Source organism: Peromyscus maniculatus, chromosome 3 (genome assembly GCF_049852395.1).
Source record: "Peromyscus maniculatus bairdii isolate BWxNUB_F1_BW_parent chromosome 3, HU_Pman_BW_mat_3.1, whole genome shotgun sequence".
Taxonomy (NCBI): domain Eukaryota; kingdom Metazoa; phylum Chordata; class Mammalia; order Rodentia; family Cricetidae; genus Peromyscus; species Peromyscus maniculatus.
In genome coordinates, this window is record NC_134854.1 from 57,851,573 (window position 1) to 57,867,595 (window position 16,023).

Sequence of the window (16,023 nt, forward strand, 5' to 3'; positions counted from 1 at the left end):
AAACAAACCCAAACTATACTAGAAATGTCAGTTTTTACTTCTCAGATTGACAAATATAGAAGTATCTAACAATATAATGTACTGGCAAGGGAATATACAACCCTAAAACATTATCCATAACATGAAAATGTGCATCTCTAATAGAAGTACACTTGGTAGTATTCATCAAAATTTAATAAGCCACCGGTGTCAGCAGGAACTGCCCAGCAAGGCAAAGGTCTGGTTCTTTTCCTTCTCACATTTGAGATGTTGATATCATGCTGACTGCACAACTAGAAAAACAAGTTGGTGCTATCAAATGGATGAGCCTGACAGCTACAACTAGTGTAAACAATGAATGCTGCCTTACTTTACTTTCAATACAGCAATAGTCATACAAGCCATTTCCAGATAGGTACCTAAGCACATGCTTCCAAGGTACCTTCTGCCTGTCCCTGTACCTTTATTATTGTTTGAAACAATGTATTGATCTGAGGGTGCCTTTCTTCCCCTGCAACTCCATGAAGACAGCGCCATGTCTGACTGTTTGGCATTTTAGTCTAGTTTCTGGTCCATAGCAAATATTCACTCTATGTGGGATTCATTCTTTCATTAAACTCTTACTACACGCCCAGTGGGCACTCTACTAGAGTATAAAATTATAGACCAAATGGGGCAAGCTAGTTCTCTCTTCTCATCTTTTTAGGTATAATCAAAAAATAATCAAATATATACAGATAGCTATATATAATAAAATATTCTTTAAAACAAAGCCTTATGGAGCTATGACATTTTGCTAAACTAAAATTCAGTTTCATGATTGATCCATACCCCACAGAAACTTTAAACTCATCCATTTCTTCCTACCCTCTTCCAGGTCAGCAGTTTACCAGTATAGCAGGCCTTCAGCATCTCTCTTCAGTGAGCTTTTGCCTTCAGATATACACCAAATAGAGTAGCTGTCATATGCAATCCAATCACCACCACCTCCTCTGGCTCACTTCCTTATTCTTGACAAGATCTAATAGTTATGAGAACATTTTTTTTTTCCTTCAATGTTTTCCTCTCACTTTTGGTATTTGTGAACTACTATAGAAATTCTTCTGGCTTTTTTGACACAATGATAATAATATGAAAATCTCATTGGCTAGATTTTTGGGTATAATAAACAAGACAGTAAAAATTGAAGAAATTGGTTCTAAACTGCAGAGGCTGTGGCCACATTGGCCATCTGAAGTTGAAGACATTGCCTTGCCTTTGAGGGGAACAATAAGTAGCAAATGGTTGTGCTAGGTTAGCAAGGTACCTATCACCGAGTTAACACTTACCAAGTCAGTAAGAGCAGCCAAACAGCTGCTGGGCATTTCCCTTTACCAGTGTACAGAAGCTTATAAACATTACAGGTAGTGGAAGAACCAAAAAGATAAAATATTTCTCCTATGAATATGAATAAAAGGATAGTCTGGAAAATAAAAAATAAAAAGTAGGTCACCAAAATGATTTTTTAAGCTGATGAAGGAAGTATTCTGGCTTTGTATAAATTAAAGCAAGATGGAATTCAATAGCCTCGCTCAATCTCCATTTCCAGCAAAATACCACACAACATTAACTCGCTTTGCATAAGACAAATGGAAACAGGCCTACAATGCATTACAACCACAATATATTTAACAAGATAGAGATGAACAATGAAACTTCCAGGGAAACTTACAGTACTGAGGCCTTGCCTCAGAGTTGCATTTGCATATAAATGTTTTAGAATAATTTATTTCATTAGGGTTAGCCAGAGAATGCGCATGTTGGGAATGGATGGGGATTTTGCCTATATTCCAATTTTGCTTAAGGTTTTGAAAACAGATTCTTCTATCTCCAGTAATAATAGGCTTGAGGTAGTAAAATAACAATAATGATGACACTAATAATGCCACTGTGGTTTTACTTCCTTCTGAAACAGATGTCACTAATATCTCAGGAAAGTTTCAACAACACATAAGCATCATGCATGCCTCATGGAATAATTTGATAATATCCTTTCTAAAGTTCCAAGGCCCTGGAAGCAACAATTGCTAATCATTTTTGGAATGACTGTGATTAACTTAAGGAAATTAATTCTTGAGTTTTAAGGGACCTTACAACTATCAGAAACTAGCTGCCAGAGGTCAGCTCAGAATTGTCAGTCATTTGAAATCCCAGTCCAAGAATTTAGTCTTTGATCTAATAACATGGTTTATCCCCAAATGACTATTTTCTCTGTAATATTCTATTCATAATAAAGGATTCTGGCCAAAAATATGTAGATTTTGGCTTTTATAAAATGGAATTATGTTATACAGAAAAACAGAAACATTTGTTTGCTTCTTAGTAGCCAAATGTACTCTGCCGAAAGAAAGAAAGAAAGAAAGAAAGAAAGAAAGAAAGGAAGGAAGGAAGGAAGGAAGGAAGGAAGGAAGGAAGGAAGGAAGGAAGGAAGGAAGGAAGGAAGGAAGGAGATCTTTAAAAGAAAAAAAAAAGAAAGAAAGAGAGAGAGAAAGTAAAAAGGGCCTCTACTACTGCTGACTCATTCCTCACAGAAAACTATTTAGAATTTCCTGGGGCAAGGAGCTGACTTTCTACTTCTATTGATGTAATCTTTGCTCCTAAATTCTGGAAACAGCTGAAGCAATAGAAGAGAAAAGAGGTCAAAATCCTATGAAAGACACTGCTTTTAGGGCAACTATAATGAGAGCTGCAGGAAAGTTATTGATCTGTGCCCTTTGCTTTATTTCCAGTATATATTAATGCTATTTCCCTATGAAAGTTCAGTCTATTCATCTGGGAATAGCAAAGCAGAATTTTAGCGTATTCATTAGCAAAGTGTCAAAAGGTCATTGCAGAAATCCAGGCACCAAGCAAAGAAAGAAGAAAAGCAAAGTTCAATTCTGAATCTCTGAATCACAACATGAGTGATGAAACACATGAAGATTGGAGAAGGCACCGATAATAAACATATGCATTGGCATGTAAATGCATGTGTATGATGTTCTAACTAAGCATTATAACCATTAACCTCATCTAAAACAGGCAACCCTGTAAGGTACCAGGAGCTCCAATACTGTCAGATCTGCTCTCCAAAATCCATGTTCGTCAACCATCTGTTTGATGCATCCTTAATGGTAGTCAGGTAGATAGTAGTTTGAAGATTTTTTGTTGGTCCTTTAACAATTATAATACTTCTGAATGAACTTCGTAAGAGAATTATTTTTGAAAGGTTTTTAAGTCAATATCAGTATTATTTAAATATACAAAAAAATTCAGAAAATATGAATAGAATACATTAGCTTTTCCAAAATATTAAAGTAAGTCTGAGACCTGTGGTGCTATTGTGTTCCCCAAAATACTGTACACCCTAACAAACTTATCTGGGGTCAGAGAACAGAACAGCTACTAGACATAGAGGCCAGAAAACGGTGGCACACACACCTTTAATCCTAGCATTCCAGAGGCAGAGATCCATCTGGATCTCTGTGAGTTCAAAGCCACACTGGAGAAAGCCAGGAATGGTGGCACACGCCTTTAATCCCAGGAAGTGATAGCAGAAAGCAGAAAGGTATATAAGGCGTGAGGACTAGGAACTAGAGCCTGGTTAAGCTTTTAGGCTTTTGAGCAGCACAGTTCAGCTGAGATTCATTCTGGATGAGGACTCAGGCTTCCAGTCTGAGGAAAGAGGATCAGCTGAGGAATTGGCCAGGTGAGGTGGCTGTGGCTTGTTCTGCTTCTCTGATATTTCAGCATTCACCCCAATACCTGGCTCTGGGTTTGTTTTCATTAATAAGACCTTTAAGACTCATGCTACAGAGACCGTCTAGGTTGAGTTAGTGTTCCTTCTCCTTACTTCTGCTTAGGGTCTGTTTTAGCATGTGGCATGTCAAGTGAAAACAGCAGAGCTGCATTGCCATCCCCATGTACAACCATTCAAACAAATGAGGAAATTATTGCTTCTCAAGAGACTTTTTTTCCCCCTTGAGACAGTGTCTCCCTCTGTAGTCTAGGCTGCCCATGACCTCCAGATCCTCCTGCCTCAGATTTCTGAGCACTGAGATTATAAGAACACACCACCACATCAATGTGCCTTCTGTTCTCCAAAGAAACTAAAATCTTCCCTGATGGTTCTCTCTCCGTGCCACTGCAGCCTCATATGCCTGGCATGTGTCGGCAAAGAAGGGTAGACGTGAAAGAGGCAAGAAGGAAGAGATCACTTTACAGTAATTCTGATTTTTTTTTTTTTAACTAACTCCTAATTCAAATACTACCATACAATACTGGACTACTGTTCCCTAAAATCCAACTTGAAAACCACGTTCTCCCAGGGTGTAATAGCCACCTCAAGGACCTAAATATAATTGTCATGTTCTCGTATGAAACAAAAACTTTGAAATTCAAATCTTACTTATTGTTTTAAGGAAATGTAGGAATGTCTACTATTTTCCTATTCACAAATATCACCACATGATGAAGAGGAAAACACAAGACAGAGAAAAGGCCACAGACTTCAGAATCACGTAGCCATGTATTCAATTCCAAGGCCAGCCAGCCTCCAAACATAAGCTAACTACAATCTGAGTCTCAGTTCTTCTAATTATAAGATGTGGACACTAATAACTAGCAAGAGAGTAACAGTGAAAACTAAATGAAATAATACACACAAATTATCTCAGAGACAGCTTGGTACCTAACACATGTTCAACAACTGCTCCATTCTTTCTTGCCTTTGATTTATTAACATATGTGGTAATAAACACTCTTCATTAGAAACAGACTTGTATCTCTCATTCAATGTCTGTGAATATGAACAGTAGGCCTAAATTTTCTCAACAAATCAAAGCAAGATAGACAATGCCTGGCCTAAGTATATATGGAATATAGTATTCTCAGCTCAAGAAAATAACCTACCTGGAGATAAATTATTTACTCTCCACCCTAGAAAGCATACAAGAAAAAGAAAAGCCAACACCAAACTACACCCTGGTCTACCTTGGTTGGTTGTCCACAGTGAGGCTCTCTCCCCTCTGATAGCCACTGTCTGCCACCTGAGTGGTTGACCTCTTCACAATCTGCTTTAGCTCCTGCTCCAAACGCTCTTTAATGGCTTTAACTGTCTCAGGGATCTTCTTCAGTCTGGCCAGTCCCTGGATAAGAATTCCCATGAAAAGAGTGCTGTTCTCCTCTGGATCACACTCCAAGTCCTCCTTGATGTCTTGTAGGTTCATCTCCCTCACTGCAAAAGAAAAAGCACACCAGAAATATCAAATCCAGTTTCCACATTAATTGAACAGCATGGCAAGACTAATAAAAATCACTGCTTTGATTATTCTCTGAAAGGAATCAGAGAAATTTTCTATTACATTAAGTTACATAGTAATATGCAGCAGCCCCCAATTCAAACTAATTGGTTAGTAATGAATGTACAAGCACTTATATATGAAGATGCGAATCTCTAGTTTTACAAAGACTATTTTGACCCAAGTCTGTTGATAAATTAAGTACATGCTATCTCTAAAATACCATACATGGTATTTCAGGAGAACTCTGGGGACTCAACCCCCAAGTCTCAACTTCCTACTCATTAGATAAAAGTGATAAGCTGAGGGAATAAAATATGTTATAAATACATGTAGGGGGCAAAAGTATATAACTACAACAAATAAAAAAGAAATGAAGAGAAACATATGTAAGAAAACAACATATGAGAAGAGTCTGAGGAAAAATACAATAGTAAAGAGGTACTGAATAACTACCAAGAGAAGAGTTTGAGGGAAAATATAATAAAAAAGAGGTACCAAAGAAACTATATTTGCTTCAAACACATGTGTGACTTGGCATGGTGAACCACACCATGCAATCCCAGCTACCAAGGGGCTGAGGCATAGGGACTGCATTTCAAAGTGAGTGTGGGCTAGGTAGCAAATTCCAGCCAACCTTGCATACATAATGAGACCTTGTTTATGAAAGTGAGTGAGACAGAGAGATGTGTGTGTGTGTGTGTGTGTGTGAGAGAGAGAGAGAGAGAGAGAGAGAGAGAGAGAGATATTTTTCATAGACCTTTGTTATAATCAGTGAAAACCTTCTGACAAGTTATATTTTATGCCAAATATCCCTATAGTTCTTTATAATATAGCCTTTACCCAAACCATCTGTTCTTAAAAAGGAGGACATAGCCTCACACAGTAGTTCTTAACCCCTGTGAGTAAGTGGAGAGGATTATTTGATGATCTGAGATCTTTGTCCCTACTAAAAACTACATGAGAAAAGCCATATTAGGGCTGGAGAGATGACTCAGCAATCATGAGGACTGGAGTCTGTGTTCTAGCATCCATGTAACAACCTAGATATCCCTGAAAATGCCTGTAAGCCCTAGATATCAAAGCCAAACAAAGACAGCACAAGAAAGCTACAAACTAAACCAGTATCTATTATGAACCATATTTCTCAACTACATATCTATATACCCATAATGATTCATTATTCACAGCATTCATTATTATAATGGCAGCATTATCCATAATTGCCAAATTTAGAAGCAATCCAGGTGCTCACCAACACATGAACAGATTAGCAAAATGTAATCTACATAAACAGTGGCATGTCATTCCACTTTAAAACTGGGGAATCCTGACATGGATGAATCTTTAATACATTATGCTAAGTGAAATAAGACTGTCACAAAAGACAAATACTTCATGATTCCACTTATAATGATGTACTTAGTAGGGTCAAAATTCCTAGAAACATAGTAGAAGGATGTTTGTCAGGGACAAGGAAAAGGAAGAAAAGAGTAGTTACTTCTTAATAGATACTGAGTTTTGAGTTTTACAAGATGAAAAGAGCTATGCAGATGGATGGGGGTACTGTCGGCACACACTATGAATATACTAAATACTACTGATCTATGCATTTTAAATGACTAAAATATAAGCTTGATGATGTGTATATTTTAACATAAAATATGCACTTAAATATGGACCAAAGGTATTTTAGTAACATGCAAGATACAGTTACTTATGTAAGCTCATTCTTATGAATAAATCCTCTATATATGTGTCCATGATGTCTTATTAGACTCATTAGGCTCCCAGAAAGTCAGAGAGAAACTATATTCATAGGGCATTCAGTACAATAGAGTACGTTTAATGATACAGTACTCAACAAAAATAATGTCTAACACTAATGGAACTCGAAGTAGAACCCAGAGGCTTAGCCTCAAAAGATAAAAAATCTGAAGACAAGTTTTTAAAACATCATCAATACTTCCAAATCTAATGTTCTAAAAAATACACATTTCAGTTCCTGGTTTTGTTTTATACATGAAGATGTGAGATAGCTCAGGCCACAGAAATACTCTATCTAGCAAATCCATCCCCACAGCAAGGCAAGGAAAGTACTCAGCAGCAGGGAGCCGCCTCAATTCAGCATAGAATAGGAGGAAATGAAGCTGAACTACAAGGAGAGCTGCAGGCAAGAAGAAAAGTAATGGAAATGTACCCGTTCAAAATGCTCTTGGTAAAAAGCACACCTACGAGTCACAAACAGGACACATACAAAGAGCCACCTAAACATCACAGCTCCCTGCCTAGGGTGACTGATGATAAGGTAAATATAGTTTAAGTCACTATGGCCTGCAATGACATGGCATACAGCTACTTAAATGCACACTAATATGAGAACTAGGTCATTAAAAAGCAACACATAAGCAAGATATGAATACTGAAATGCCATGGCCATAAACAGCACATCTGTTTAAAAACTTAGCTTTTTGTTGTCTCCTGAAATTACCTAAAGCATAAATACTTAACAGATCCAATATTAATTGATTTATATTATCTATTTCACTTACATCAGCTGAAAATTAAAAGGCAATGTAAAAGGGTAATATAATCAACGTGACTAGTCTAATATTCACAAACATCTACAAGGTCAGACAGCATCACTGAGAAAAAAAATTACAAAAATAATTTAACTGAAATTCAATAAGGCTTCACGCAATACTCATAACATACTTGTGCATCTTTCCAAACTCCTCATGTCCACATCATTTCCAAGCACCTGAATTGCAATAGCGGATACTCAGTATATAGGTATTAGATATTTTAAAGCTAGAAATATATTACTTTCATCTCCAATTCTCTTATCCTCAACTTTATATTGTTCTAAAGATCCTAACAACTAAAGATGAATCAAATGTAGTTTCTAGAATCTTACTGCCTGATAGGCTAATGTAACACACTACAGAATGAGGATGACTTTTACCTTGTTAGTCATCCTACAATCCTGCTGGCTCCAAGTATTTATTATTTTCCACACCACTTTGTTTATACAGACCTAAGTGGATACAGACAGAGACAGCTGAGGGCAAACATGGAAGGAGGGTCTCACCGGACTGAATGGATGAAAGGATTAAGGAAAAAATAGCTAAGACCTTCTCAAGCTCTAGACTTCCATATTCACATTAACTCTCCATCTCTGGTTACATGGCCTAGAGCCTGTTATATGTATACCTGTATTACTAACAGCACATAAAAAAAATTAGCAGATAAAGGCCTGGGCATGATGGCACACACCTGAAATAACCACAAGATGAAGACTAGCCAGGGATATACAGAAAGACGCTATCCCACAGAAGCTGAACAAAAATTAACAAGCAAACAAGGTAAATACTCTATTCATGAAGCTAAATACTTTTTGTTTAATGACTTCACAAATAAATATAGAAAAAAATCTAGACCATCAGCCCCTGGCTGCTTTCTTTCTTCAATATTTATAAGATAAAATCAGCAATTTGTATCATGGCTTACCACACACATGACAAAACTGCAGAAGACAAGGCCCTTTAATTCACTGTTGAATATGCCATATTGTATCATTTAGCACTACTGCTTGTACATGTTAATTAGGGCACGATACAATGGCATTGTTTACTATAGGAACTCTTGACAGATGTCATTCATTATATTATGCACAATATACAAATTGTGTAAAGTTATTATACAATAAATGATTTAAATCTATGTAATTTGAATTACATGTTGTATTTAAACAATATTAGCTCTGTGTAAGAAAAGAACTGTTTGCCGGTATTGAGCAGAATTCAATATAAAGAGGAGCCTTTGTAACAACAATTAATTAAAAAAAAAAAAAGAGGCCATGCATTTGAAAGAGAGAAAGGAGGGTGCACAGGAGAGTTTGGAGGGGAGAAGGGAAAGGGAAAATGATGTAATTATATCATCTCAAAAAATAAAAGGAGTAAAAAAATCAAGGAGCATTTGAAAAGTTGTCAAGTTAGTTGGAGCACTAAAGTATCAAACAAATTACCTGTCTACAATGCTACACCACAGATGGGACCTGGCAATCCTGACAATAGTCTTAAAAACAGTAAGAAATCGCCACTAAAAAATAATTTGTGTGCCTCAAAAAGCACACTATAACTCATATTCCTGAGATATCCAATTTTTTTTATTACATAATTACACATAAAATATAATTCCTGAAATTGAAAGGAAATAGTCTGGCTGAAAACAGTAACATTGCTGAAGACAAGAAAGGTGAACAATGAACGGAGCCAGGGTGTGGAGCCAGTGATCTCCTGATGGAAAGGCGGACAAGACAGCTAGGATTGGCCCATCTGTGTTAGCTAGCAGACCCTTCCTGGGCTCCACTGGCCTGAGAAACCCATTCACTGTGGGTGTCACAAGCCCAGGAGCAGAGCAAGCTCCTACTTCAGCAAGAAGGCTAGTAGATCTCCCCCAATTCTCATCCTCCATTCTTCTCTGAGGAAATTCTTGGTCAAATATATATCTTAGTATTATTCCTTTCGCCAGTGAAAAATGACTCCTTACATATTTTGTTCTAATTAATGCACCCACTGGTGCAGAGGAGAACAGTAACTGAAGCACTGGTTGCCTCTAGAGTACAGAATCTTGATTAGGGTCTTTCAAATGTTAACTAACTACCCCTGGAGTGTAGATTCCTGATTAAGGTACTTCAAAAATGTTAGCTAAGAACCCCTAAGGTGCAGATTAAATTACCTTAAAGAAACCTACAGACAATAAAACACCCCACTCCAGAAAAGAGGCTGCCAAAAAGGAGACTATCTGAGGTAGACAGAACAAGGATATCAATTCACAGAAAAGGACTCCACCCTGCTGACCTGAAAGCATTGTGTGTGTACACAGATACACTAAGGACTAGTGTTGTTCAACAGGGAAAGATAGTAAACTTGTTTAAAGCAATGATAAAAAGTATTTTAAGGCGGGCGGTGGTGGCGCACGCCTTAATCACAGCTCTCTGGAGGCAGAGTTCTAGGCCAGCCTGGACTACCAAGTGAGCCCCAGGAAAGGCGCAAAGCTACACAGAGAAACCCTGTCTTGAGGGGGGGGGGGGGCGGTGCGCGAAGGTATCTTAAAACAAAACTAATGATCTACTGAATCTTTTTATCATGGAACAGAGCTTAATACCCATTAACTTATTTAGAGGAAGGACCTTTGAAGATCCAGAAGGAACAATCACAGAGGCTGCTAAAATAAAACTGGCATACAAGATAAAGAGAGGGGTAAGAACAGATGAATAAAATAACTGAGAGTTCACACTGATAATCAATAAAATGTACTGGATTTTAATCCATTGTCGATACTCTTTAAGTCCAATTATTTAGGTAAACAACAGGATATAGGGAAAAAAGAGTAAGAGCTTAAAGTCATATAATTTTAGTTTTGATTATCTCTATACTTTCCAGGTGTGAGATCATTCTCAATTATTTAATCTTCCATGATCTCTGCTGTGGATATCACTATATGTAAATAAACCCTGATTGGCCAATAGCCAATAGGAAGTATAGGTGGGACTAACAGAGAAAGGAATGGAGAAAGGAGGAAGGAGAGGGGAGACTGCCTGGAGCCGCCCCCAGGACAAGGAAGATGTAAAGTACCAGTAAGCCACGAGCCATGTGGCAAAGTAAAGATTAATAGAAATGGGCTAAATATAAGAGTAAGAGCTAGACAATGATAGGCCTGAGCTATTGGCCAAGCAGTTTAAATAATGTAAGAGTCTGTGTGTTTATTTTATAAGTGGGCTCTGGGACTGGCGGGATTGGCAGTGGGAGCTGGAGAGAAATTCTCCAGCAACAGATCTTTACCCTTTCATCTGTAGATATTTTATTATCAATCTTACAGAGTTGTGCTTAAATAAAATAGTATGATATCAAAACTCAACAACAAGAAAAATATTTAAAGGGTATACATTGCAAACTTCAGCTTTGTGAACTGCCAGATCAGCAATGTGACTGTTAGGTTCCCCCATCCCTTGGTATTTTCTTCAATAACTATATAGGGGAATAAGAATAAAAAAAACACACAAAATTCATCAATAGGTACATAGATAGATGATAGATAAGATGATAGATATATGGATGGATGGATGATAGATAGATGATAGATGGATGATAGACAGGCAGATAGCTTGAAAGGAGAAAAGCTGCTCCAAATTCAAAACAACTGTAACTTAAAATAATATTCCTAGAAAGCACATCTCATGCTCAGCCCTGCCTTTGCACTGCCACAGTCAGCGTGTGTGACTCTGTGCGCATACGTGACACTGGGGGAACTAATCTCCTATGGCAGTGTGGAAGTCAGGGGCAACTTTGTAGAGTCCGTTATCTCCTTCAGTGGGCTCCAAGCACTTAACCCATTCGGGTGCCAGGCCTTCACCACAGGTGTAACACTTTACCTGAGCCGTCTCACAGACCTTGCCACAGGTTTTGTAGCTGGCAAAACTAAATGGTAAATAACTATAATGAAAAGAATTCATAATGTTAAGGATGATACAATATCACTGCAAAGTCATCATCATAAAAGACAACATCTATTTGTGGTTACAAATACAAAAATCTTATCCAAGTGGATTGGTGCATTGACTACAAGGAAAGGGATTTAAAGACAAGCACAACCCAAAAGAGCAGATTTTAAAGTATAGCTTATAAAAGAGGGCAGTAAGATTAAGATAAAGAAGAAGAGAGAAATGCCTTCTGGCTAATGAACAGTTAAAAAATAATTTTAAAAATTTTAATGTACTTTTATATCAGAGAGCCAAAATTCAGACAATATACAACCTTTCCCCACCACCAAAAAAAATTTTTTTAAATCCATAAATAAATCTGGACTTTGTTATACTAACAGAAGAGGGAGCCAATGAACTGAAAAGTCTTTAAAATACTCCTGTGCCACAAAAACAAGAAAAAAAAATATTGAACAATTCATACTGGCATACCATAAAACAGTCAAAAAAACCCAACACCAATACACACAATAAAAGAAAAAAACACAAAACACAAGAAAACAAGAAGGCAACACACTAGATGTAAACAATATATTCAAAAAAAATTTTTGAAGAAATGTTAAGCTACCTTTTGCCAGAAATTAAAAATCTAAACATAGACATAAATAAAATGTAGGAAGATATAAAAAGTGACCAAACTCAGGGAAAAGGTAAAATAAAAAGACAGTTATCTCATACATGTTTTAAAAGTATAAAATGTCCATGAGAAAATTTAAAAGATATTTCAGATAAAATGATTCAGAAAAAGGTGGGGAAAAATAAGATTTAAAAGACCAAAGAGAAAGTAGTTTAACAGGAAACAAGGCACAGAAAAAAAAATAGCATGAAAAATACAAAATAAACACTAAAACAGACTCATTATATAAAATTACAAAACAAGATTTTTACCACAAATTTTCTTTTCTTTTTTTTTTTTTTAAACTTACAAAGGTCTATTGAGTATCTGGGAAAATGTATCCCAAATAATCGACTCTAAAATGTACCTAGGTGAAACTAATAAATGTCTCAAATTAAAAAGAAAATCTAGCAGATTCATCAGCATGGTCCTGTGGTCCTAGGTACTCAGAAGGCTGAACAGGAGGCGAATTGAGGCCAGCTGCTCAAACTACTATTTTCCATCTATTAGATTAAAAACGGGAAAGCATGGCAGATGTCATGTTAGAAAAGCTGTTGGGAAACAAGCCCCCCCCCCCACTGGTGATGGGAAAGCAGCCTAGCACTATTCTGCTAAAGATGATTCCACACATCTCCTAAACTAGAGGTGGACACTCACCCTTACCTGGCACCACACACAAAGTTACTCTACATAGATCAGAGCCCTAAGCATAAGATCTAACACAATACAACTCATTGATGAAAACAGAACCAAAGGCTCAGAAACCTCACTTAACAAGGCTTCCCTACAGATGACACTAAAAGCACAGGCCAAAAAAAGAAAAGACAAATGTGACTTCATCAAAATTTGAATCAAGGTCCACAATGGACACAACCAACATAATAAAACAAACACGAGAAAGTACTTGGAATTCATATATCTGAAGAAGAGTTAATATCTAAAATAAAAAACACCTACAATTTGCCAATAAAAGAACAACTGCCCCAATTACAAAGTAGGCAAAGGACATGAGTAAACAATTTTCAAAGATGACAAACGAATAGGCGATACACACATAAAAAGATGTTCAACATCACTAATCACTAGGGAAATGCAAATTAAAAATACAATCAAATATAACCTCAGACCAATTAAGATGTCTACTATCAAAAACCAAGAAAGAAAATGACAAGTGTAAAGAAACAGAACCCATATGCACTGTTGATAAGAACATAAAAAAAAAAAAAGTGTAATTGCAGTGAAAACACTGTGACTATTCCTCAAAAAACTTAAAAATAGAATCACCATATGATCGAGGAAGTCTACTTCTGGACACCAACTCAAAAGATCTAAAAGGAGATGATAAAGAAAATATTTACAGCACAACACTAATACAGGAGCCATGAGGTAGAAGCAACCCAAGAGTCCATAAACAGGTGAGTGGACAAACAACACACAGTATCTGAGCAATGGAACAGGAGGAAGAACATTCTGACACACATTACAACATGGGCTTACCTTAAAAGATCATGCTGAGCAAACTAGCTAGTCACAAAGGACAAGCACTGTGATTCCACTGGTATGCAGTGTACAGAGTAGTCACTCACAGTGATAGCAAGCTCATGCTCCAGGCCAGGAGTTAAGGAGGGGAGGAAAGGAAAAGCTGTTGCTCAAAAGGTACAGACTTCCAGTTCTCAAAGATGAACAAGCTCTAGACAAAAGCTGCACAGCAGAGTAAATACACATAAATCATTGAACTTAGAGATGGTGAAGACAGTAAATTTCTAGTCAGAAATCTACAGAACTTTCTTCAAAATAGAACACAGTATGAGTAACAAAATTATTAGTAACAAATACAAAATAAATTCTTGTATCTTATCTGATCATAGTAGAAAAAGCTAGAAGCTAATAACAGGAAAAACTAAACACACAGAAATAAATTAATACATTCTTGAATAATCATGAGTCACAAAAATCAGAGAGGAAAATTTTAAATTAAAATCAACTGAAAACAAAACCACAACTTTTCAAATACTCTAAGATACATTAAAGGCAGTTCTAAAAGAACAGTTTATGTGATTTTACATTTAAAAAAAATTGAGAGATAACAAAACAAAAACAAACAAACAAAAACCTCAAAACAAAAGAATAAACCAAGCCTGAAATAGGGAGACAGAAAAAAAATAAGGAATAGGGCAAAAATTAATGAAACGGAGACTAAAGAAGCAGCACTAAGAAGCACTGAACACAGAGTTAATTACGAGAAGGTAACTAACAAACCCTCAACAAAATAACCAAAGGAAAGGCAGAAAAATCTCAAAGAAGTATAATTAGGAGCAAAACAGGGAGCACTACCACAGATATTAATGAAACCCAGAAAACGATTATGGAATTCTTTGAAATACTAAATTAAAAAAAAAAAAACAAAAAAAAACCAGGAGATCTAGAAAAAATGAATAAATTTCTAGATATATATGACCTGCAAAATTAAGAAAAGAAAAAAAACCCAACAGGCTGATAACAATGAGACGAAAGTAGTAATAGTTTCAAAAAAAAACTCAGAATTCACTGCTCAAGGATGTAAAAGAACACGCATGTTCTTCAAAGTATCCCATTACAAAAATAGAGGGAAGGAATACTCCTGAACTCACCCTACAGTATCAGTATTACCCCGACAACAATACCAGATAAAGACAAAAGAAAAACAAAAAATTATAGGCCAATTTCTTTGACAAACACAGATGCAAAATTTCTCAAGAAAATTCTTAAAATCAAAGATCAAGAACGTTCAGAATTATATATTATGACCAAATTGGTTTTATCCAAAGGATGAAAAGATGGTTTTAACATATGCAAACCAATAAGTATAATACAGCACATAAAGAGGTCTAAGGACAGAAATCAGATGATTTTTCTCAAAACATGCAATAAAAGTCTTTGGCAAAGTTCAACACCCCCACATGATAAAAGCCATAAAGAAACTAGGAATAAGCTGGGCAGTGGTGGCGCACACCTTTTATCTCAGCACTTGGGAGGCAGAGACAGGTGGATCTCTGTGAGTTTGAGGTCAGCCTGGTATATAGAGTGTGTTCCAGGACAGCCTCCAAAGCTACAGAGAAACCCTGTCTCGAAACCACACACACACACCCCAAAAAAAGAAACTACTAATAGAAAGAACATACCTCATCACAGTAAAAGCAGGACATAGCAAACCTATAAGTTAATAGTATACTGAATGGGGAAAAAATAAAAGCATGTCCCCTAAAATCAAGAATAAGACAAGGGTGCCCACATGTTCCACACATACTCAAATCGGTGCTTGATTTCCTAGGCTAAAGACAGAGATGAGGGATAGAGACAGTAAAGGAAGAAGCTAAAGTATTCCTATTTACAGAGCACACTATCCTACACTTACAGAACCCTAATAGTCCACAAGAAATCCTCGTATCTGATACTTTCAGCAAAGTAGTAGGATATAAAGTCAACAAACAAAATTCAGTACATCATATATACCAATAATGTACATACTAAAAAGGAATCAGAAAAGTTTACAATATTCAATAAAAGCAGAAGAAAAATGTGAATAA

At 36.5% G+C, this 16,023-nt stretch overlaps 1 protein-coding gene across 3 annotated transcripts in view; it reads right to left on the reverse strand.

The window, feature by feature from the left end:
- The window catches only part of Exoc4 (exocyst complex component 4), an 810,377-nt gene that overhangs the window by 673,544 nt on the left and 120,810 nt on the right, over positions 1 to 16,023 (reverse strand). For all 3 annotated transcript variants that reach the window (XM_076566558.1, XM_006990369.4, XM_042273016.2), the window contains exon 6: positions 4,990 to 5,233. In XM_076566558.1, the coding sequence (XP_076422673.1) occupies positions 4,990 to 5,233 (244 nt within the window). The remainder of the gene's footprint in view (positions 1 to 4,989; positions 5,234 to 16,023) is intronic.